The 20,203-nt window shown below is 51.3% G+C and overlaps 7 protein-coding genes across 7 annotated transcripts; 1 reads left to right on the top strand and 6 right to left on the bottom strand.

Annotated features, from left to right (window-relative positions):
* BO95DRAFT_460321 (uncharacterized protein) lies at window positions 1–315 on the bottom strand (the record flags this gene model as incomplete). Its single annotated transcript, XM_025588722.1, has 2 exons — window positions 1–109; window positions 173–315. 2 exons carry the CDS (start codon window positions 313–315, stop codon window positions 1–3), a joined length of 252 nt encoding a protein of 83 aa, XP_025445814.1.
* Window positions 316–4,359: 4,044 nt separating this feature from the next.
* BO95DRAFT_428700 (uncharacterized protein) lies at window positions 4,360–4,959 on the bottom strand (the record flags this gene model as incomplete). The annotated part of the gene is made up of 3 exons (XM_025584858.1): window positions 4,360–4,416; window positions 4,495–4,725; window positions 4,831–4,959. The coding sequence occupies 3 exons, from the start codon at window positions 4,957–4,959 to the stop codon at window positions 4,360–4,362; spliced, it is 417 nt and encodes a 138-aa protein (XP_025445813.1).
* A 744-nt stretch (window positions 4,960–5,703) lies between these two features.
* BO95DRAFT_487547 (ABC transporter ATP-binding protein) lies at window positions 5,704–9,822 on the bottom strand (the record flags this gene model as incomplete). The annotated part of the gene is made up of 7 exons (XM_025590480.1): window positions 5,704–5,953; window positions 6,011–6,126; window positions 6,183–8,132; window positions 8,186–8,740; window positions 8,805–9,379; window positions 9,435–9,549; window positions 9,601–9,822. The coding sequence occupies 7 exons, from the start codon at window positions 9,820–9,822 to the stop codon at window positions 5,707–5,709; spliced, it is 3,780 nt and encodes a 1,259-aa protein (XP_025445812.1).
* A 512-nt stretch (window positions 9,823–10,334) lies between these two features.
* BO95DRAFT_406613 (LysR family regulatory protein) lies at window positions 10,335–12,009 on the bottom strand (the record flags this gene model as incomplete). The annotated part of the gene is made up of 2 exons (XM_025584041.1): window positions 10,335–11,716; window positions 11,782–12,009. 2 exons carry the CDS (start codon window positions 12,007–12,009, stop codon window positions 10,439–10,441), a joined length of 1,506 nt encoding a protein of 501 aa, XP_025445811.1. The 3' UTR covers window positions 10,335–10,438.
* A 245-nt stretch (window positions 12,010–12,254) lies between these two features.
* BO95DRAFT_439573 (cytochrome P450 monooxygenase afumB) lies at window positions 12,255–14,329 on the bottom strand. Its single transcript, XM_025585763.1, has 3 exons — window positions 12,934–14,329; window positions 12,613–12,879; window positions 12,255–12,556 (listed from the first exon to the last, which is right to left on the bottom strand). The coding sequence occupies exons 1-3, from the start codon at window positions 14,003–14,005 to the stop codon at window positions 12,408–12,410; spliced, it is 1,488 nt and encodes a 495-aa protein (XP_025445810.1). The 5' UTR covers window positions 14,006–14,329; the 3' UTR covers window positions 12,255–12,407.
* A 1,247-nt stretch (window positions 14,330–15,576) lies between these two features.
* On the top strand, window positions 15,577–16,857 carry BO95DRAFT_439571 (terpenoid cyclases/Protein prenyltransferase). The gene has a single exon (XM_025585762.1). It carries the CDS (start codon window positions 15,619–15,621, stop codon window positions 16,828–16,830), a length of 1,212 nt encoding a protein of 403 aa, XP_025445809.1. The 5' UTR covers window positions 15,577–15,618; the 3' UTR covers window positions 16,831–16,857.
* A 535-nt stretch (window positions 16,858–17,392) lies between these two features.
* BO95DRAFT_406605 (putative exo-polygalacturonase) lies at window positions 17,393–18,890 on the bottom strand (the record flags this gene model as incomplete). Its single annotated transcript, XM_025584040.1, has 5 exons — window positions 17,393–17,751; window positions 17,804–18,115; window positions 18,167–18,249; window positions 18,305–18,558; window positions 18,609–18,890. 5 exons carry the CDS (start codon window positions 18,888–18,890, stop codon window positions 17,393–17,395), a joined length of 1,290 nt encoding a protein of 429 aa, XP_025445808.1.
* Window positions 18,891–20,203: the final 1,313 nt, after the last annotated feature.

Here is a 20,203-nt window from a genome sequence, read left to right as displayed (position 1 = left end):
TCAAGGGTGTTGGCGACCGAACAACCGCCCCAGCGATTCCGCAAAGCAGACACTCCGCACACGCTCCTCCAAACCACCCGATAAGACGTATGCACTCTCGAAATGCTCTCTGACGAGTAATAGTAGAGTGGGTAACACAGTGGAGGCAGGAAGCTCGTGTCACAAAACCCACAATCGGCGCGGAACAGCCGACCCTGGCAACGCCGCGGAGGTGGAGGGCGACGGGCCAGCCTCGACAGAAAGAGGAGTCTGTTGAACAGGATCGAATGTCCGTGATGTACGAAGAAACAGCGTGACCAATTCCTCCTTTGTCATATCCTCAATCCTCTTCCGAGAAGCAACATACTGCCATAGCAATAGCGTTGAGATCGGCATTAAAGTTAGTCAAATGTTAGTCATGGGAGATAAGGAGGTAAGAGGAAACTAACGACGGGAAGATGGAACCACAAAGGCGCGACGTTGGCAAAAGGGACCGATCTTAGTCCGAGCCTTGGTGGTATCAACATAAAACATGTCAGGGCCCGCAGCCTGACCTGTGGTGATGAAAGCTTCACAATTGATTCGACCCAGTAGGATGGTTGTATCAAGATCACCGTGGGGACCAGATTATATCAACCTCTTGCCTTGACGTTGCCCATGTCTCGACCTGTGCTCCAATATAGCCAAGCACCAGGCTTTGCGGGGTCTGCATCGATAGCGTATTGATTGGAGGTAGCCTCGGAAGTAGACTTTGCGAATAGGCGCTCCATCACGCCCAGATTTCAAAAATCCTGCCAACACGCAAGTATTCAGAAGGAGGACACGCAGTGCGTTCTTGCGGCTCCTGTAAAAACCCTTAAAGAACCTTCAGCTGATGGGAAGAAATGCTTCGACGCTGGCGCTGCTGGCGCTTTGCATCGGCTCCCATTGCTTCAACATGATCTCGGTGTTCCTCATCATGCCCTCGGTTGAGACTCGCCAACAAACGACGACCTCCGCCTTTTCCACCCTCTCTCTGAACTGTACTACGCCACTGTACAGGAGATACCGCCCATCATAATCAAGGTACAGGCTCGTGGAGTCTTTGACTGAGTCTTTGAAGGAGCAAACGTGTTCGTTGGACACCTTGTGCAGGTCTTCGAGGATTTTCATAACTGGTTCCCTAATGCGAATCGACCGATGGCGATTGGCAGAAATGCCAGTTATGTTAGGATTTGAACCACCTAAGTGCCTGGTTGCCTTACCCTTGCATCTGGTTCTCTTGTGTTTCGGGGGTCTTGGGTAAGGAGACAAGGGCAGACAGCAGACTGCATACCGAAGCAAAACCTACCCACCCGTGAGAAGATGGGATATCGCAGGAAGAGAGGTGCGGAAGTGTACGGCATCCATCATGTTGCTCGGTCTGGTTGAGTACGTTTCGTATTTTCTACTTCGGAACTCTGTGTCTTCTTCAAAGACGGCGATAAGTGAGCCATCTCTGGAGAACCTTGGCATCGCATGTATAAAAACTGATGCGGCTGCTGATCTGTTGTCGCATCAGTGTGTTGGATGCGACGTATCGAAGTCAAGGATGCCGGGCGAAACGACCATCATGGTATCGCACTAAATGCTTGGAACAATACCAGGGATGCCTAAGACATAAGTGTCAGAGATCAGTCAAACTCAGACGCGTTGCAGTGGTCATACGGCCACTCATGGGGCGGCCTGGTCGTGTGACTCTCTGACTGACTTTCTCCGATTGAGGAGCCTCAATCCTTAGTGCCCGAACCCGAGGGTAAACGAATGAGCAATCTCAGTTTCGCTTTTTGGGAGAGAGTACATCTCTCCCTACCTCGATCGTGAACGGATGGTTGTTCTTTCACCTTTGCCATGCCTTTGCGCTTCAGGCAACAGGTAGAACATAGCACTGAAACGACATAGAAAAACCTAGACTGCAGGAAGCAAATTGAGGGACGCGATGAGATCGCACAGGTTCAAGAAAGGTCATGAGCAGGTGAGAAGAGATTAGACATTGCCATGGCCCAATGTGAAACAAGAGACAAGAGTTGACCGTCACGTCAAAAAGATCGACACCACATCTTTAGAGACTCAAACGCCAAGCAAGCCCCACAGACAATGTCTTGTGCCCGGAGAATCTAACACTGACTTGAGGAAAAGCATGGTGCACTTGCTAATACAGCGAAAGGGATCAAGATGATTGAGACAAGAAAGTCAGATCAAGAATGAGCAGGAGATGTAAGCAAGCCAGACGCTGGCGTGGCAAGATCCGCCTGGGCTTGCACATGCAAGTGTCAACTGGCGTTCAACTGGCGTTCTGTTGGGTCCTGTGAAGGATATAAGACGGAGGGAGAAGATGATCTCAGCTACCAGACGGTCGCAATCAGGTTTCAGCTTTTTGCTTACTGGTGTTTGATATTCAAATCTGCGCTGCCGTGATCTTCTTGAGTTTGTCACGGCCACGCTGAAGCTGACGGCGCCTCTCAGTAGCTCAGCATATTGACTCGCTGGAGCATCCACTCTGGCTGCCGTGCCACTCAGCCAGTGGCTCTTTCCGCGCCGATGGCGTTGCTTAGATGGGGTAACAGCATGCCAGTAGGCACATGAGCATGCCAAACCCTGTCGACTGACCGAAAGGCTTTACATTCGACGTCCAACTTTGGTGGAGCTCGGTCGCCCGTGACTGCAGAGTCTTTGTGCAGGTTCATAATCAGGCGATCTCGAAACTGGAAGCCATGACTGTCAGTCTCGCTCTTTTCGTGGAAGGGAAGTTCTGAGTATCATATACCTCACTTTGCCTCATCAAGTTCCTAGGCAGTCAAGTCCCGGTTCGCTGACAGTCTTGAGCTGTGTCATGAGCTGAAACGCGCAGACAAGGCTCGTTGCATCACGGAACGGGAGCTATCTTGTCCGGAAAGATCTGACTGTTCACGCCGCTGACTTCACAGCTTCCTTAGAAGCAATCCATTTCGGCCGTAGCCATAGACCCAGCCTCTAGGCTCTGTGGATGGGTGGCAGCCTTGATCTGGAGATGGATACATTTGACTCAGCTCAGACCGGGTCAGGAGGAGAGAGATATCCGGACTTACCAGAAGGCTTCTTCGTAGAGCGAGCATCGCTCATCACTTTCAACTCTTCTGGGGATGAGGATCATGAGGTGTAGATTTGACACAGGGGAAGAGTGAGAATAAGAGACTGTGGGAGTGGGAAGTTGAAGCAACTTGATGGACTTGATAGAGACAAGTGGGCTGAATAGAGGTAGATGTGATAAAGGTAGAACAGGTTGAGGTGGGCTTGATGACAGAAAGTGAGCTCGATAGAAGAAAGAGAGCTTGATAGAAGTAAAGCAGAATCACAGAAGCAAGTGAGTGTTGGTGCTGACGATGATGATGATGATGATGAACAAGTAAAGAAACAAGTCAAGCCATGAGATAGACCTCAACCTTGACCAGAGATGGGAGGGTGATCATGGAGTTGGAAAGATGGAAGATGGTGGTTGGTGGGAGGAAAGAAGAAGGAAGGAAGAGAAACTGCGAAGAGAAGGAGAAGGAGGAGATATTTATGCCCGGGGGCGAGGGAGGGCGCAGGAGCGGATTCACCCGTCGTTGCGCAATTCACACGCATCAATGCGCTGATGCTTAACTCGTTCGGCAGTATTCCCATTGTCGGGCTCCAGGCGTTATTCACCGCCTTTTTCAGACATTAACCCGACACAGAGACCATACAATTCTTTGCGCGGCCATTGGCGATTGAATGCGCAGCCATGCGGCTCGACACGCTGGCCCGGTGTGGCTCGGGCGCGGCTGGTGAGTGAAGATGTGGGAGGGTGCACAGTCGGTCATCTATGGGGGGAAGAAGCGGGAGGGGGCGGGAGGAGTCCTATTTAGCAAATATTTATGAAAGATTGTGGCAGCCGCAGTGGGCAGTTGCATGCCTTGAAAGAATTGGATCCTTCATCAGTTATTTGAGGTTTTTTTCTCATACAACGAAGTCTGCAGATGCATACTTGGGACCTTCTGGTCTATACTATGAGTGTCTCTCTTGATTATTTATCTAACATAAAAATGAGTCCACAGAGGCTAAAGTACTGGAACGACTGAGTGGAGAAAGAGCATATGCTATAAGCTTCCCCCCGGGGTTAGCCTTCCGGGGGTGGGTCCCCAGGGTCCTGCCTACGCCACGCTTTGCTTCCACAACGACAGACTTTGCCTACTTGAAATGGAAGAAGACAAAGGTAAACTTGAAGACGACTCCAATGACTCTCGTTTCCACGAAATCCAGAATACTCAAAGCACTAACTGGAAAACCAGCCTCAATCCCGAACTCTATCTCAGAACAGAACCATCTCAACCCACCCATCCTCCCAAATTTCCCACCCCTCCATCACGCCACAATAGTATAATTACTCGCCGTCGACCCAACAACAGTCAAATAACCGGCCTAGACACCCAGAACACATCATCAGCATGCATGCTTCTTCCAGCCACATCCCGACCAAAAGAGAAGAAAACCACCTACCCCAACAAGATAAGCCCTCGTCACCCCAATCTGCGCCGGTCCCGTCACGTCGGGCACCGTGATCGTGAAGTTCTGATACTGATCGTAGAATCCCGTCTCATACTGAGGGTCATACGGGCCGGTGTAGAGCACGTATTGCAGGTATTCGTCCGGGGAAGGGCAGGGGCGAGTGTCGGGGCAGGATTGGATGCCGATCGCGATGCCGATTTCCGTCATGGCTTGGATGTAGTCCTGTCATCGTTTGATTGTCAATCAGGGGCCTTCTGTCCGCTTGGGTAAGGTGAGGGCCATGTGGGAAGAAGGCAGGTAGAAAGAAAGGGTAAGGGCAGATCGTACGCCGCGAGCGACCTGGACGGTGATGGTTTCTCCAACTTGGAGTTCGGTGCCTGCTGCAGGGGAGTTTATGAAGATGCCTTGGCTCAGGGCCGTGGTGGCGAAGGTTGCGAGGGCGAGGATGCTCTTCATGGTTGCTGATCTAGGTTATCAGGTTGTCTTGAATGGTGATGTTGATGAATTATCAGGCCTCTTCTGGGGAATCGATGGCCCTTATGTAGTTATTTCTAGTCCCTTAATTCGGACACATCCAGGCATGACATCGAAGCTGCATCAGCTTGCTCAATTCAACTAAATCGCTCATTTCCATCTCAGATTTGTAATTCGACGTCAAGCACAAACAATGTCTCTGCTATATTTATCGAATTCGAGGTTGCACAATCCCGTTGGTAGAGGTTGTGAGACATCAGGCGTACCTCTCGTATTTCGGCCAATTCGGGATGACCTCGTCGATAATTGCTTTTCCAGGTGTACATCAGGCGTGTATTACAGCTTTGCTGGCCTAAAAATGCCCTTAGAATCAGACTTGTTCTCTTCTCCAGAATGCCTCACGAACCCATACAGCGTAAGACCTACGCTTAGAAATAGTAGATGCTGCGTAGAAAATACATGACGATCTCACCTGACACGCTGAAATGAACCTCGAAAAAGCTCAGCCTCACGACCCCAGAAATTGTTCAGCGCAGCGGTAATACGAGCCTCTTGGCCAATGCTTGTCTTCGTCAAGTCAGATCAGCCCCAAGGCTTGGTTGCGGATTGGATGTGGGCGCGGTCATCATGTACAGTAACTGTACAGTACATTTCGGCTACCGCGTGCTCGGCAAAATTTAGACTTCGACCATAGTGACTGTGACCAGACAACAATAAACTGGGGCAGGATCACCCCTCCAACTCCTGCAACTGCGCCAATTCCCAGTACTTGCCCCGCCTCTCCATGAGTTTCCGATGCGTCCCCCTTTCGATAATTCGCCCATTTTGGAAGACCAAAATCTCATCTGCGTGCATGATCGTCTTCAAGCGATGAGCCACAGCGATGGTTGTCCGACCGGCCATTGCCTCGCGTAGGGCCTGTTGTACTTGATACTCTGAGGACGCATCTAATGCTGAAGTTGCTTCGTCTAGGAGTCTGTTTGCCTGTCAGTCCGCTCGTCTAGAATCATGCGGGAGAGCCAGAATCACGTACAGTATTTTCGGCTTCCATAGCAGGGCTTTTGCAATGGCCATCCGTTGACGTTGACCACCTGAGAGGTTGGATCCGTTTGCTATGATGGGTGTTCCGAGTCCTTGAGGAAGGGACAACTAGTATGAATGGATTAGGCGGGGGATCCAGTGACCTGGTGGTAACAGGTACTCACAACGAACTCTTCCAGCCCCACCTTGGCTAGAACAGCAAGAAGCTGCTCATCAGGGATGACTCTGTTATCACTATGAAGAGCCTCCCGGATATCTTCGCCCACAAGGCACGGGTTCTGGTCGACGAGGGCGAAGTAATGATAGTATGACTCAAGATCGTACTCGTCGATCGACGCCCCATTAAGCGTAATACTACCAGAGCCAATAGAATAAAAGCGCTCAAGGAGGTTGATCACAGAGCTTTTCCCGCTTCCAGTTGCTCCAACCAGACCGATGAAGTGTCCAGCGCGCGCATTCAGACTAATACTATTCAGAGTCCAGGACGCAGAAGGGCGGGTGGGATACCTGAAGTGGACTTTCCGCAGTGCGACATCCTTGACAGTGCTTGGGGTCGGCACAGCACCTTCTGATTGAACAAAGCTTGACCCATGCATAAGACTTTGCATCCGAGAAGCAGCCATCTGCGCGCCTGCGATGTCCGGCGCATGCGCAAAGAGAGTCGACGCCGCCTGGGATCCCCACACAATAGCCGCGAAGCAGACATAGAACTGCTGAAGAGAGTACTCTCCTGTGGCAATGAGATGGACTCCTCCATACCAGAAGACAAAAGCAATGCCCAACACACGAAAGAACGTCCCGCATGCATAGGCTACGCCGGTCAAGATCCAGTATCTCTCTCGAACGTCCTGCTGGATCTGGGCGGCAAATGCCGCGCTGATGGTGCTCTGCAGCCCGAGGACGGTCACGGTTCGGACTGCGGTAAACGCCTCATGTGCGACTGCAACTGCATCGGAGTTCCGTCTGATGTATCTTTGCACATGCATCACAATGAAATACTGCAGAAATCCCGACGCGGCGATGAACGGGATTATCGCTGTCGAGGCCAATCCCAGCTTCCAGCCAAAGGCACACCCGACAGTGACCCCAGTGACGAGCATGAACACGCTCTCAGCAGTCAAACCAAGGGATGTCCCTGAGATGCCGATGATCTTCTGAGCGTCGGAAGAAAGAACACTGAGAAGGGATCCGGTTGAATGAGCCTCGTCATCGAAGAACGGGAACCCCTTTGAGAGGAGGGATTCGAATAGGGAAGCGCGGGCTCGCATGTGAAGCATGGATGCAGAAGCTGCGAAACAGTATCCCCGGCCACAGTATATCGCAAAGACAACAGCACCATGGATAAGGTACATCAGAGCCCAGAACCGGGCGGGGTGATCACCCGTACTTAGCTCAGGGTCAATGATAGAAACAATTCCATTCCCGAAGAAGATCGCGTGAAGGGGATAGCTCATGCCTGCAAGGATACTAAGAAAACCGCCAGCTACAAGATAAAGCAGTTCTGGCTCATTGAGCTTCCAAACAAATCCAAAGCTACCCCGAGGGACCTGGGTAGATGCAGAGCCATTGTTTGGCTTATGGATGATTGTACCCAATTTTGTAATGTCCCTCCCGTCTTCAGTCGACACATCCGCTGAAAACGAGTTTCTCTCATATTGCAATGCTTCCTGAGCTGGAGGTTCCGTCTTCGTCCTCTGTTGCCTGACTAAAGCTTGGTAAATGTCGCATGTGCGCATCAGTTCTGCGTGTGAGCCTTGAGCCCTGATCTGTCCATTGTGCATGACGATAATCTTGTCGGCATGCTGGATTGTGGACAGTCGATGTGCAATCACAATTGTCGTTCTCCCCGTCATCGCTGCATCTAGTGCCTTCTGGACCTCCATTTCACTCTTGCTGTCTAGGGCGGCGGTGGCTTCATCGAGAAGCAGAATCGGGGGCTGGGACACGATCGCCCGAGCGATAGCGATTCGCTGCCTTTGGCCTCCGGACAGACCGGACCCGCCGAAGCCTAGTGCTGTATCGTAGCTATCAGGCAGGTCGGAAATGAAGGAGTGTATCTGAGCAATCTTGGCTGCTTCAACAACCCGCTGCCTGATATCTGCTGCTGTTAGGCTCTTACCAAATCAATCAGTACACGATCTCCCTTGAATAAGGTAATCTGACAGACCTGTTTCAAAGAAACATGGAGACCGTAGGCTATGTTGTCGTGAATTGACGCTCGAAAGAGACCCACATCCTGATCGACGTATCCTATCTGGGACCTCAACCACGAGATGCTGAGCTCTTCGATGGGTTCATGATCTACCGTTATGCGCCCGTTGGATGGTAGATACAATCGCTCCAGAAGACAGAGCACCGTTGACTTCCCAGATCCTGAAGCACCAACGAATGCCACTGTCTGACCTGGCAAAACGTTGAAAGTAAGGCAGTCTAATATCGTTCGATTCGGTTGGGACGGATATGCGAAGTTCACATTCTGAAATTCAATCCATCCGCGGAAGGACTTGATGGTGCGACCTGCAGAACATGCAGAGTTTGAGGGTGATGTACGATCAATGACCGAAAGAACTCGACTGACTGCGCCATGAGCTTGAATGATAGCGGGTAGAAAAGGGAGAGCCTGGCTAAGCATTCCTCCGGCAACCGTCATTGCATACAAGATAGTCAAGGCTTCGGCGATGGTACATGCCGATTCATGAACCCGGCGATTTGCTTGCCAAATCTACACATTGGCAATCGCTAAGAGTCAGTCAATTTAAGTTGATAGGGAAGTAGGACCTACATACACCTAATCCATTTGCCCAATGAAGGACGGTGAAAGATCCGGCAACAATGGTACCGAAAATAAAACGCTCGCGACGCTCGAGCAGAATAGGACCTCGAATGATTTCCTGGTATTTGTTCGTGTATCTCTTCTGACTTCGGTACGCAAGAACAGCTCTCATGGCACCAAGCACTTCTTGCGCGAGGCTGTCTGCCTTTACCCAGTTCACCTGCCCTTCCTGTTGAGTCCTGCTCATCCAGGATCCAAACCCACCTACTACAAGCATTAGAGCTAGAGGCTGGGATAGCATGATTCCCGCAAACTGAGGGTTCTGTGAGAAGGCGATAATGATGGCCACGATGAAGCCGGCGAAACCGGAGATAAGCATGCCCATTTTCTGCGAAATTCCTTCCTGGATCGCTCTTATGTCGGTGTCAATGCCAGCCGTCAGCTGGCCGGACCCGACAGCATCGAGGTACTCCAGATTCTGATGTAGAGCAGCGTCGAGGTACTCTAATTGTAGTCTCGCAGTGATCTTTTCGCCGAGGCGATTGAACCCCCAGGTGCTACACAGAGTCGATAGAAGGGATCCGATAGCTTCCTAGATCTATCAGCCGACGTTCAGCCCTCGTCCGGATGGGCACTCACGGACCGATGTAAACCAGCCATAGTGACAGCTGCGTGGCCGATTGTGCAATCGTGTCACTTCTCTCGGCTTCATCTGAATTGACGCTCATAAAGTGATCGATGAATGATCCGAAAATGAGCTACACGAGTCAGCTTTAGTGTGACGCTGTGCCGATTGGGAGAATATTTACCGTCACCAAAGGAAGCGCTGCACCGGCAACCAGCGCACAAAAGACGCATATAACCAAGCCCCATCTCTCATAGCGAGTGGCATAGGTGTAGGCTGTGAATAATCCAGCTCTTCGTGATACAGAGTCAATTTGCTCCTCGGTCGCTGTGCCTTGGGTCTTCCCATCCTGGAAAGAACACCGGGCAATCGGCTGGATGTCATCAAGCAAAATAGCATCAGACATTTGATTCCACCGGGCTCCAACCAATGATCGGACCTCACTGATGTTGAACCCTCAAAGTCGGCCACCTATTGCTATTCCACACAATTCGACACCACAACCATTGCTGTTTCAGTCACGTGAGATGGAATAATTCATCCAGAAACTCGAATGCAAGAACTGTGTTGCTTGGAGAAAACAAGCTGATACGTCACAAAATGAGGACCGTCTCTGTGTACAGCCGGTTTGGCGCGTGTGAGTTCTGCAATGCACATTCCTCAGCAAACGCGCCCCAAGATTCGCGAAAGACACAGGATAGCTCAGACTTCCTGAACATGAATTGCGAGTAGTCTCCCTCCGCATGACCCACCATTGAGCAATTGCTGCTTCCTTTGTTACAGCATGATTAATAGTGCACTGTAATAATAATCAGTGCAGTAACGTAGGTGGCTCCAGGTTGATCAAGCCAAATCGGGACGCGAGAGTTGCTTTAACTTAGTACTGGCTAGTGAATGCAAGATCATGGATAACATCGACCACTGCAGCTGAAGACCCGGCTGAGACCCACAGTGGTATGAAACCATCTAATTTGTCCGCCCAAAATATAATCTGGCTCTGGCACATCAAATTGTCTGCATACTCAGGTTTCCAAGGTCTTGTCGATTTCCATCAAAGCAGAATTCAACAGTCCGACAATTTTCTCCCAGGCCCCCTCTCGTAGAGTGCATGAAAGCCACCAGTTGCCCACGGCGTCTTTCCCTATCACCCGCAGCAGATTCCTCGTTGAGTAGTACCCATCAGTGTGTTCCGCATAACCTATATACGAGGGTCGCCCCAACTGGTTGGCTCGTTTTGACAAGGGAACCCCTGGTCGGACCACGGCTGCGGAAAAATCCAGCTCGAAGAACCGGGCCTTGTGATGGTTAGTGCAGGCCATAAACACCAGATTTGACTCGCCGACGAGCGGGATTGTCTTCAACAGCGAGCGACTTTGGAGGGCCGCCAAGGCATGCACCTGCTCCTTGGTCCGGTGGCGACTCAGCGCGCGACGATTCGCCTGCGCCAATGTCCCTAGACTGCCCCCCATGATCTCCGGCACAGAACACAGGGTGTAGCAAGGGAAAATGGCGTTGCCGATGTAAGCGCTCCCGGTCGGGAACCAGTCGCGGAACAAATCCCGAATCTCGAACATGTTCATCGACATGATAATTTGATCCGGTGACAGGTCCAATGCCCGAGTCACACTCTTCAGCCACCAAGAAAGCAACACATCACTCTCGCTGAGATAGGAAAATGCCGTGCCATCGGAGGAGGGGGTTTCCTGCAGCACCTCCTGTCGCATGCGGTCCACCAAGCGGCCAGGGATGAGGAAAAGGTGATCTTGTTGACGGTGGAACCACATGTCGAACAAATGGCGGATTCCAAATCCGACGATCCCAAGTCCCTGAAGGACCCGGTCGGCATGGATGTAGCTTGGTCCTGGAACTTCCACACCGAGCGAGGCCAGCGGGTCCTCGGACAGGTCTCGAAAGGGTGGAACTTCCCCATGTTGGCCGCGCAGGACGGCTGTCCAGGCTCGCAGGAATGTTGAGCGCCCGACCGCGTCCATCAGCGTATGCGGGTGTGTGATTGTCAACAGGGTCGAATCATCAAACAGGACCACATGAATTCTGAGCTGCGGTAGATCGGACGAAATCCAATCCCTCAGAACTTGGGGAGAGCCATGGCCACACACTAAGGGAATGAATTCGGCCGCGCATGGGGCCAAGAAGGGTGCCTTGGATGATGATGTTCGTGGGAGACGAGACCCCAGTGGGTGATCATTGATACTCGAGGTATGCTTTGTTGTCGTGAAGATGAATGCTGATCGGGTATCGTCGTACTGGGCTGGGATATGGTATTCAAGTTTTCCTTCTGACTGAAGACCAATCAGTGTTTGGCTTAGAGGCCTTTCAGTGTCAGTCAGTAGGAAGGAAAACCTACATTCAACCTCAACCGCGCCCCCAGCTGTCTCCAGTTACCTATATGAAGCAGAGTATGTAGTGCTTCACGTAGCTTCGTGATATCGAGCACATCGTCGAAGCCAAAGGTACAGTCATGAACCAATGAGCGCAAGTGTGGAATGTCATCCCAGACGCGTAGAGGGATGATTCGATCGGTCGGAAAAGTTGGGACTTGACGATGCCCAAAAAGTATTGATAGTAGACCCATCGTCAAACAAGGTGTGACGTATTTGTGAAGGATGAGATTGGCAGTATGTCTTGGTTGGACCTTGTTGAAATTATAATCGAGGAGTGGATGGTTGTGGAGGCGATGACAAGAGCAGGTACCTGGGAAGAGAATCCGCTTTAAGGTAGGCACTGACCGCGACGGGCAAAAGGTGCAGACAGGACTTGCCCTACTCGGTAGGCTGCAGCTACTTAGTAACTAGTACCTTAGCTATGAGTGGGACTATTCGCAAGTTCTTCTATTTCACAAACTTTGGCTATACCTCGTTTCGCGAGTATCGGAAACCCATTTGAATGGCCGTCCTGAGAAGCAGATACGACATTAACCTTCCAGAACCAGGTAAACCAGGCCACTATCTAGCATTTGGCATAGATGGGCCTTCAGCTCAACCCAACCAACACACCATTATCATTCTCCAGCGTCATCGATAGCCTCTCAACCCACGGTCCTGGATTGTAGTTTGTTACATGTGAAAAGGTCTGCAGTAGACGAACAACCATGTAAGAGATGAAAATCATAGCATAACGTTCTAGTCAAGGATTATCGTCAGCGCTGACCTTCGCTGGGGTATAGGCAGGTACTCACTTCCAGGGCAAAGTCGGGGACCCTTGTTGAAAGGTATAAACCCGGCGACATCGGCGCTCAATGTTTCCCATCGCTCGGGTCGAAATTCCTCGGGATCCAAGCCAAAGCTGGCCTCCAGTCGGTGGCTAGACCAGGAAGAAAATACAAGAATGTCGTCCTTGCGAATCAGAACCGGTTTGCTGCCATCAAGACCGCCACCGGATGGCAGAACAGTGTGTTTGTTTGCCGTTCGCGCATTCAAGGGAGCCACTGGGAAGAATCGCATACCTGTGGCGAGCCATCATAAGCAACAGAGTCAAAAAAGGTCGAAGGAGCCCATACTCTCATGGATAACATGTGTGAGGTAGGCGATCTTCATGAGCTGGTCGTAGGTAGGAGGGTTGGAACCTATCTCCTCCATTATAGTTTGTCGTAATTTTGAGACCACTCGTTCATGCCGTGACAAAAGGAAGAAGATGCCCGACAATGTAGTAGCAATGCTATCGTTAGCTAGCAAAATACTGAGAGCCTGGTTTGCCAATTGGGCGGCATCTGCTCCTTTATCTCTCAGGCCCATCATGAGATAGTATCCCTCTGCGCTATCCTGGGACTGTCCCTTCGCCACTTCCCGCTCTGCATAATCAATGATAAAGCGACGCGCCCGCGCACAGGACTGTTGGAACTCTAGTTTCGTCGAAAGATGACGCAGTGGGCCACGAAAGCCGTCACGAACGATAGTCTCCTTGATGATATGTAAGTCTTGCGCAAAGCGCTTCTTTGCCGGCGAGGGACAAGGATGCAAGGTATCGATCGAGTCCCCAAAAGCAAATCTGCTCTGGATATCAATTGCAAGACTGATGAAACACTCCTGGATATCAAACTTCTGGCCATCGGGCGGTACACACTGAAGGAAAGTCTGGAACTGCTGCTCAAACATCGCAAGGTCACAGATTCTGCGGTTGTTGGACATCTGGATGCGCAGCTGGTCGCGGATTGCTCGCCAGTCGGGGCCATCAACCGTGAAGATTCCATGAGGTGTAATGGGATCGAACAGATGGCCCCGCAGTTTGGAACTGTCATAATCCGCGAAGTTCGTTGAGAGAATGTGCTTGATGTTAGTCGGATCGCATGTGAAGTGAATCCGGTAACCCAGAATCTGAGACATGTAAGTGTTCCCATATATCTTGAACAGCCTATCCGTATACTCGAGTGCAGTTTTACTTCGGAAATGATGAGCGAATTCGAGCAATTTTGTTACACCCAGCAAGTCCCACCGAGGGGCTTTCTCCTTGACCACATTCCCGCAACCGTATTGTTGCTCGAGCGCGTATATTTTGTGTGCTTGTCGCAGTGTTAACAGCCAAATGAGTGTGGCAAAAGCCATGACACCCAGTCGGAAAAGTTCTGGCGGCATTCCAATGGTTATAGTTGCCTGACTCATAATCCTTGGACTCAATGCTAGCTAGGCAATTCAACCGGCTGTTATCTGAGAATGGTTCCGCCGTCTGCGAGGCGTGTAGGAGCGCTCGTAAGAGGCCAGCACTGAGACCTGCAAGTAAAAGTCCTTATCGTGTCTGCACTCCGCGAGAGCGATGTAGCTACACACCAGAAATTGCAGCTATCTTGGGGTCCATGTCAATTTGGGAAAACGTAGCACGTGAGATGTTCAACATTAACATAAGCCCACTAGCCTCAGCTGCAACAAGAATCACAGAAGCAAAGAGACCAAGGACAGTACCTGTAGTGCTGTAGATTTACTCAACGCATCTTTATGCAGGTTAGAGGTCAGATGCGATGCGTCTTCTCCGACCCATCACACCACTGCCCGCCAATCCCACGCTAGCTATGCACAGAAGTAGCGCTAGGAGATCGGCCATTTTTGCAACACCATTTCACACTAACCATTCCTCTGAAGATTATTGTTCGTGGCATCAAAGTCCGTCCAATTCGTTGAGGGCTCATATCTGTTGCAGATCGCTGAGTAGCATGTGCTTATTTGTTCTTCCAGAGTCAGGCTTTTATTGACTTCGAGTTGGTCAACCAAGTGCTCATGTACATATTCGAAGAAGATACCTTGCAAGGAGAACATTGAAGCGTCTTTGCACTTTCGGTCTTTGATTGTGTGCCGATTACACTCTCCAAGAAAAAAAAAAGCGATCGTGATCGACAAAGAACACACAGACATATACGATGTCCAAGACCGGGGAACTTGCTTCGCTCGTCAAGGACACACTCGATAAAGCGACCGAGTTTTCTCGCCAAACGGGGCATCCAGACGGTCACTGGTGCGGTGAGCTCAAATCCAACGCAACCATCACCTCCGAATATGTCTTTCTCCGATACGCTTTAGGCCTGGATCTGACGGTCGATGGACCTGCATACACCCGCTGGCTTCTGTCCGAGCAAAATCCGGATGGCTCGTGGGGTCTAGCTCCAGAGATTCCCGGCGATGTCTCGACCACAACAGAGGCATACCTAGCCTTGAAGATATTAGGAGAAGATGTTAACTCTGCGCCCATGCAACGAGCGAGGACGTTTGTGCTTCAGGCCGGGGGAGTGGCTGCTGTCCGGGTGTTCACACGCATTTTCTTGGCCACCTTTGGGTTGTTTCCGTGGACCGCAGTACCGCAAATCCCGGTAGAGCTCATCCTCCTGCCCTCTTCGTTGCCCATCAATATCTTCAGATTGGCATCCTGGGCACGAGGGACGATCGCCCCATTGTTGCTTATTTGCCATCACCAGCCGGTGTATCCGTTGCCAAACGGGCAGTCGGCGAACAATGACTACCTCGACGAACTATGGAAGGACAGCACAAATAAAAACGTGCCCTATGGCAAGTCAATTTGGACCTTGGCGGCGGATTTCGACATGGCCGGTCTAGCATTCACAGTTGTCGATAAATTCTTGTATCAGCTCGGGGGGTTGCGATCGGTGCCATTCATGCGCACTTATGCGCGCCGCAAATGTGTTGAATGGATCCTCGACCGCCAAGAAGCCTCCGGCGATTGGGGTGGAATTTTTCCCCCGATGCACGGGAGTATGTATGCTTTGCTGCTCGAAGGATACCGCTTGGATGACGAACCGGTGCGCCTCGGTTTCGAAGCTCTGGAACGTTTCACCTGGCAGGATGAGCTGGGCAAAAGGATCCAGGCCTGCGTGTCTCCAGTCTGGGACACAGCGCTTATGACCGTCGGGTTATGCGACGCCATGTCCACAGACAAGGGACATCTCGACCGAGCGGTCAATTGGATTCGACGCCGTCAAATCTTTGATCTGCATGGAGACTGGCGCGTCTACCGTCCCAACCTCGCGCCCGGGGGCTTTAGTTTTGAGTACGACAACACGTGGTACCCCGATGTAGACGACACTGCAGCCATCATTCTCGCACAAATCAAGCAGGACCCGACGTCGGTATCCTCTTTCTCCGTGGTGCAAGCCACCAATTGGATATTGGGGATGCAGAACCCTGATGGAGGATGGGCTGCCTTTGATGTTGGGAACGACAAGCTTTTCCTCAATAAGATCCCTTTCAGTGATATGGACAGCCTGTGCGACACCTCCTGCGCCGACATCACGGGTCGCATCCTTGAAGCATTTGGGTTGTTGATGCGAACTCCCGATAAGAGCAACACAGTCGTGCACCTCTACCCTCAGCTTCGTCTGGCTTGCCAGCGTGCGATCGGCTACCTCGCCTCCACCCAAGAGTCTAATGGAAGCTGGTTTGGTCGATGGGGGTGCAATTATATTTACGGCACTTCCCACGCGCTGTGTGGTCTGGCCTACTTTATCGACGAGGACGAACGCGTTCAGGGGATGGTAGATCTTTCGAAAGAGTGGTTAAAATCTAATCAAAATGTTGATGGTGGATGGGGCGAATCGTTACTCACGTATAAAGACCCAAGTATGACGATCAAGGGCCACAAGTCCACTGCTGCGCAAACTGCGTGGGCGCTGATGGCGCTGCTGGCATATTTGCCACACACAGATGAGATAATTGCGCGAGGCGTCAGGCACCTCGTCGGGTCTGTGGAAATTGTGTGTCGGGAGACGGGAGAAAGGACGGAGAAAATCTCCACGGGAACAGGGACGGATAAAATGCACGCTGGAACGTGGACGGATAAACTGTACACAGGAACCGGATTTCCGAAACATTTCTATCTGGGATATGTGTATTACGCCCACTACTTTCCCATGATGGCGCTGGGAAGATATATGCAGAAAGCGTCGGCCCAAGGATGACGGCTCGCGCGGTGGACTGGTTCGTATTAGGCATTAGGAGTTAGTATAACGTGAACATAGTGGACCAGTCCAGTTCTTTGGGCGAGACTGTAGCTGACCTGAGTCCGAAACATGAAGGAGACTTGAGAAGAGGATATCAAGGACAATCATCCTAATTCCCTAGCCCGACCGCCAGCCTTGCTTGGCAAAATGCACTGGAAGTCGAAGGGCATGAGGCGAGTGCGTAGCTCGAACTCGCGCATAAATGCTCTCATGAAGCCATTGTTGCAACATTGGGCTGCACAGGGTAAGCCAAACTTGTTTCCGAACTCTTTATCAGCATAATGTTCCGAGTCACGTCCCCAGAGCATCATCGGTTTTTGTGGCCAGGCCGCGTGGCGGTTCTACATATTCAATGAGCGACTTGAGCCTCTCTTCGGCACATATTGTTCTATCTCAATTCAAATGATCAGTGACGTGTATTGTCATCGATAGAAGTACTTGGTTCTGCGTCTTATGGGATGTAGAATGAATTACATACGAACCATCGAGGATAAAAGAGAGACTGTATGTCGCACTCTAATCAACACCCCCCAGTAGCGCTCGACCCAACACAAACCTCCCCGGTACAATTGAACCCCACCGTCCCCTCCACATTCCCACACAGATACTCATCCGCCTTGGTCGAGCTCCCCGTGACCCGCAGACTCACATCCTTGACCGTGATATTCTCGCACGGGGCCACCGCACTACACTGGAGACTGATAACATCTGTCGAAGGCAGCGTGCCCGACACATCACTGAAATACAGATCGCGGACCTGGAACTTGGAGTTTGTGCAGTTTCCCGAAGCGCCCGAGAAGGTGGTGCATTGCGATACGGTGAACGGGGTGCCCTTGAGGTTGTTGAGCGACAGACTCGTCGCCGTGACGTCGGAGATATCTAGCGAGGGTTAGCATTCAACTCACAAAGACCGGAGAGTAAAGAGACATACACCCCAGACCGCCACCCCCGCCGTTCGGCGGGTATCCGACCTGATCCCCAGTCCAGGTCTTGACGTACACGGCATGCGTGGTCTTCTGGTAGGTGCAATTGGAGACGCGAACGTTCTCCACCGTTTCGAATTCGTTGAGGTATTGCCCGATGCTGCCGATTGAGATGCCCAGGCCGGTGGAGAAGGTTGAGTCGGCGATGGTGATGTCGGTGGAGTTGCCCTTCAGACTGATGCTGTCGTCGCCGTTGACGACCTGCCAGTTGGTGAAGGTGATCCCGCTGCTGCGGATGGTGTTGGCCCCGTCGGTGTTCCCTGTTACCATCAGTTGAGGAGGACTTGATCTCGGTAGAAGGTTGAGCATACTGGAGGAACCGCCGTTATTGTTGAGGTTGTTGACGTAAATCGAATCGAAGAGCAGGTTCTCGGAGTAGATGATGGACATTGTCCTATCCCCGTCAGCCTTGGGCATTGATCTGCAAAGTTTCCTGCTGACAGACATACCACATCTGACTCTGGACAAACCTCAACCCCTTGAACGTGGAGTCTTGTGCCGTGACGGTCAACTGATGCGGTCGGCGGGGGTAGTTCGACACGCCGGAGGTATAGCTATACCACACCGGTCCACTGCCATTGAACGTCCCGTAGCCGTGGCCGTCAAAGACAATATCCTTACCACCTAGGATCCAAGCAGTGGACTGATTCTGGTAGCCGACGTCTAGGGAATTGGCGAGCCAGTAGCTGATATTTGTGCTCCACTGTGAGGGTAATTTAGTGATGCCCGTGGATAGGGTGCGAAATGCCCTACCAGAAGAGTTCCTTGGAGGTCAATCTCGACGTCATCCAGCCAGGTCGTGTTCATCACCGAGTTGATGTGGTAGGTGGTATTGCTGAAGCTCACACGCCCGCCGTTGCCGCAGGTTGTCAGAGCATCGAGGATGGCCGGCACATCATCGACAGCGGTCGAGTTTCCAGCCGGGACAACACAAGTTGCCCGCGCGCGCCCGCTCTTGGTAGTATCTGACAGACCAAATGCGGGTGCTATCAAAGAGGCAATGCCAGCAATGAAGATCAGAGCACTGGACAACATCCTGAGTTTCATACAATGGAGTTTGATTCTGTTTGCCGAATGCATGAGTTCAAGGGGCAGGAAATCAGGCTGCTTTATAGGTAGTGAACAAATCATTATATTTTTGTACCTATACAATAGGTCCTTAGTCTGCGTTGAACATCGTCATGCTGACCCCTCAGACTCCGGGGTAATTCAACCCGACCCTGCCAAAACTCGGTTCCGTGATAGGTGCAATTTCCGATCCAGTTTCTCCACGATCTGCAGCGCCAATGAGGGCTGAGAGAAGCATTCCCCAGCTTTTCTCGGTACATTCAGGGCGGCTAATGCTGCATCCCCGGCGGAATTTAAGGTAATTCGTGGGGTTGATGGGGTCGTGCCTGAGCCCCGCATAAGCGACTGCGAGACATGGACGGGGTGCAGCTCTTGGCATGCTGGGCATGGGCTGACGATATGACGTGAAATGGATCCCTACTTCGTTTCTTGATGACTTGTGCATTTCGGTTTACCCGATCCACTCGACGCGCTTTTAATACTGTCGCCGCCTCAATAGACCATCTGTCAAAAGCCGGGCGAATATCGGTCCACAACGGCGAAGGGATCACTGCGATTCTTTCTTCCTACTTGACGACGAGGACATTCTCAATGTATGTACTAAAGCAGAGAGGCGGAGTGGGTCGCCAGAATCCTTGACAGCGACTCCGCAACTTTGCTTGACACCTTCTCCACTGGAGCTCTTCGGCAGATAAAGCGAAAGGATCTAAGCGTTTCATGTTTCCAGCAAAATATACTCTGTAGTTCATACAACACTCATAGCAAGATAGTTCAAAGTTCGAGTAGCTCTACTCAACGTGACGATTTCACCATTTCAGTGTCACCTCTCCACTCTTGCGAAGACAGTCATTAGAGAATGCCCGCAGACTTTGTCTAAATTCGATTCTGCAAAGTGGGCCACAAAGATATTCCGTGCTGTAAAGTGGATCAAAAATGGCGCCTCCTTCTCAGAAAGCTAAGTCCTAGCATGGAAGAGGGATACCCAACACTATCTCCAAATTCGCCTAAGCACACATCAATTCATTTCGAAATCTCGAAATTCCAGCTATTCTGGACACCAATCGATTCCACATCAAAATCCATTCTATCTGCAATGGCATCAATCCGTGACTCACCACGAATCATAACTGCACGATGAGCGGTGAAGCAAGATACCAAGCCCCCACTATCTCGACAGGGTCTGCAACTCAAATTCCATCTACAAATCATACGATATCTCCCACCCCATCCGCACCACGGACCGCGGAGAAAGCGAAGCGTCTGGGAAAAGCGGATCTCAT

This window comes from Aspergillus brunneoviolaceus (genome assembly GCF_003184695.1).
Source record: "Aspergillus brunneoviolaceus CBS 621.78 unplaced genomic scaffold BO95scaffold_10, whole genome shotgun sequence".
In the NCBI taxonomy this organism is placed as follows: Eukaryota; Fungi; Ascomycota; class Eurotiomycetes; order Eurotiales; family Aspergillaceae; genus Aspergillus; species Aspergillus brunneoviolaceus.
This window is presented reverse-complemented; position numbering and strand designations above follow the sequence as displayed.

What these genes read in the sequence shown, in the direction of transcription:
- BO95DRAFT_439573 (XM_025585763.1), bottom strand. Translation starts at nt 14,005, where the DNA reads ATGCCGCCAGAACTTTTCCGACTGGGTGTCATGGCTTTTGCCACACTC. An exon ending in CACACATGTTATCCATGAGA is followed by an intron (nt 12,880 to 12,933) that starts GTATGGGCTCCT and finishes GGCTCGCCACAG; the next exon opens with GTATGCGATTCTTCCCAGTG. An exon ending in TCCCCGACTTTGCCCTGGAA is followed by an intron (nt 12,557 to 12,612) that starts GTGAGTACCTGC and finishes ATCCTTGACTAG; the next exon opens with AACGTTATGCTATGATTTTC.
- BO95DRAFT_439571 (XM_025585762.1), top strand. Translation starts at nt 15,619, where the DNA reads ATGCACGGGAGTATGTATGCTTTGCTGCTCGAAGGATACCGCTTGGAT.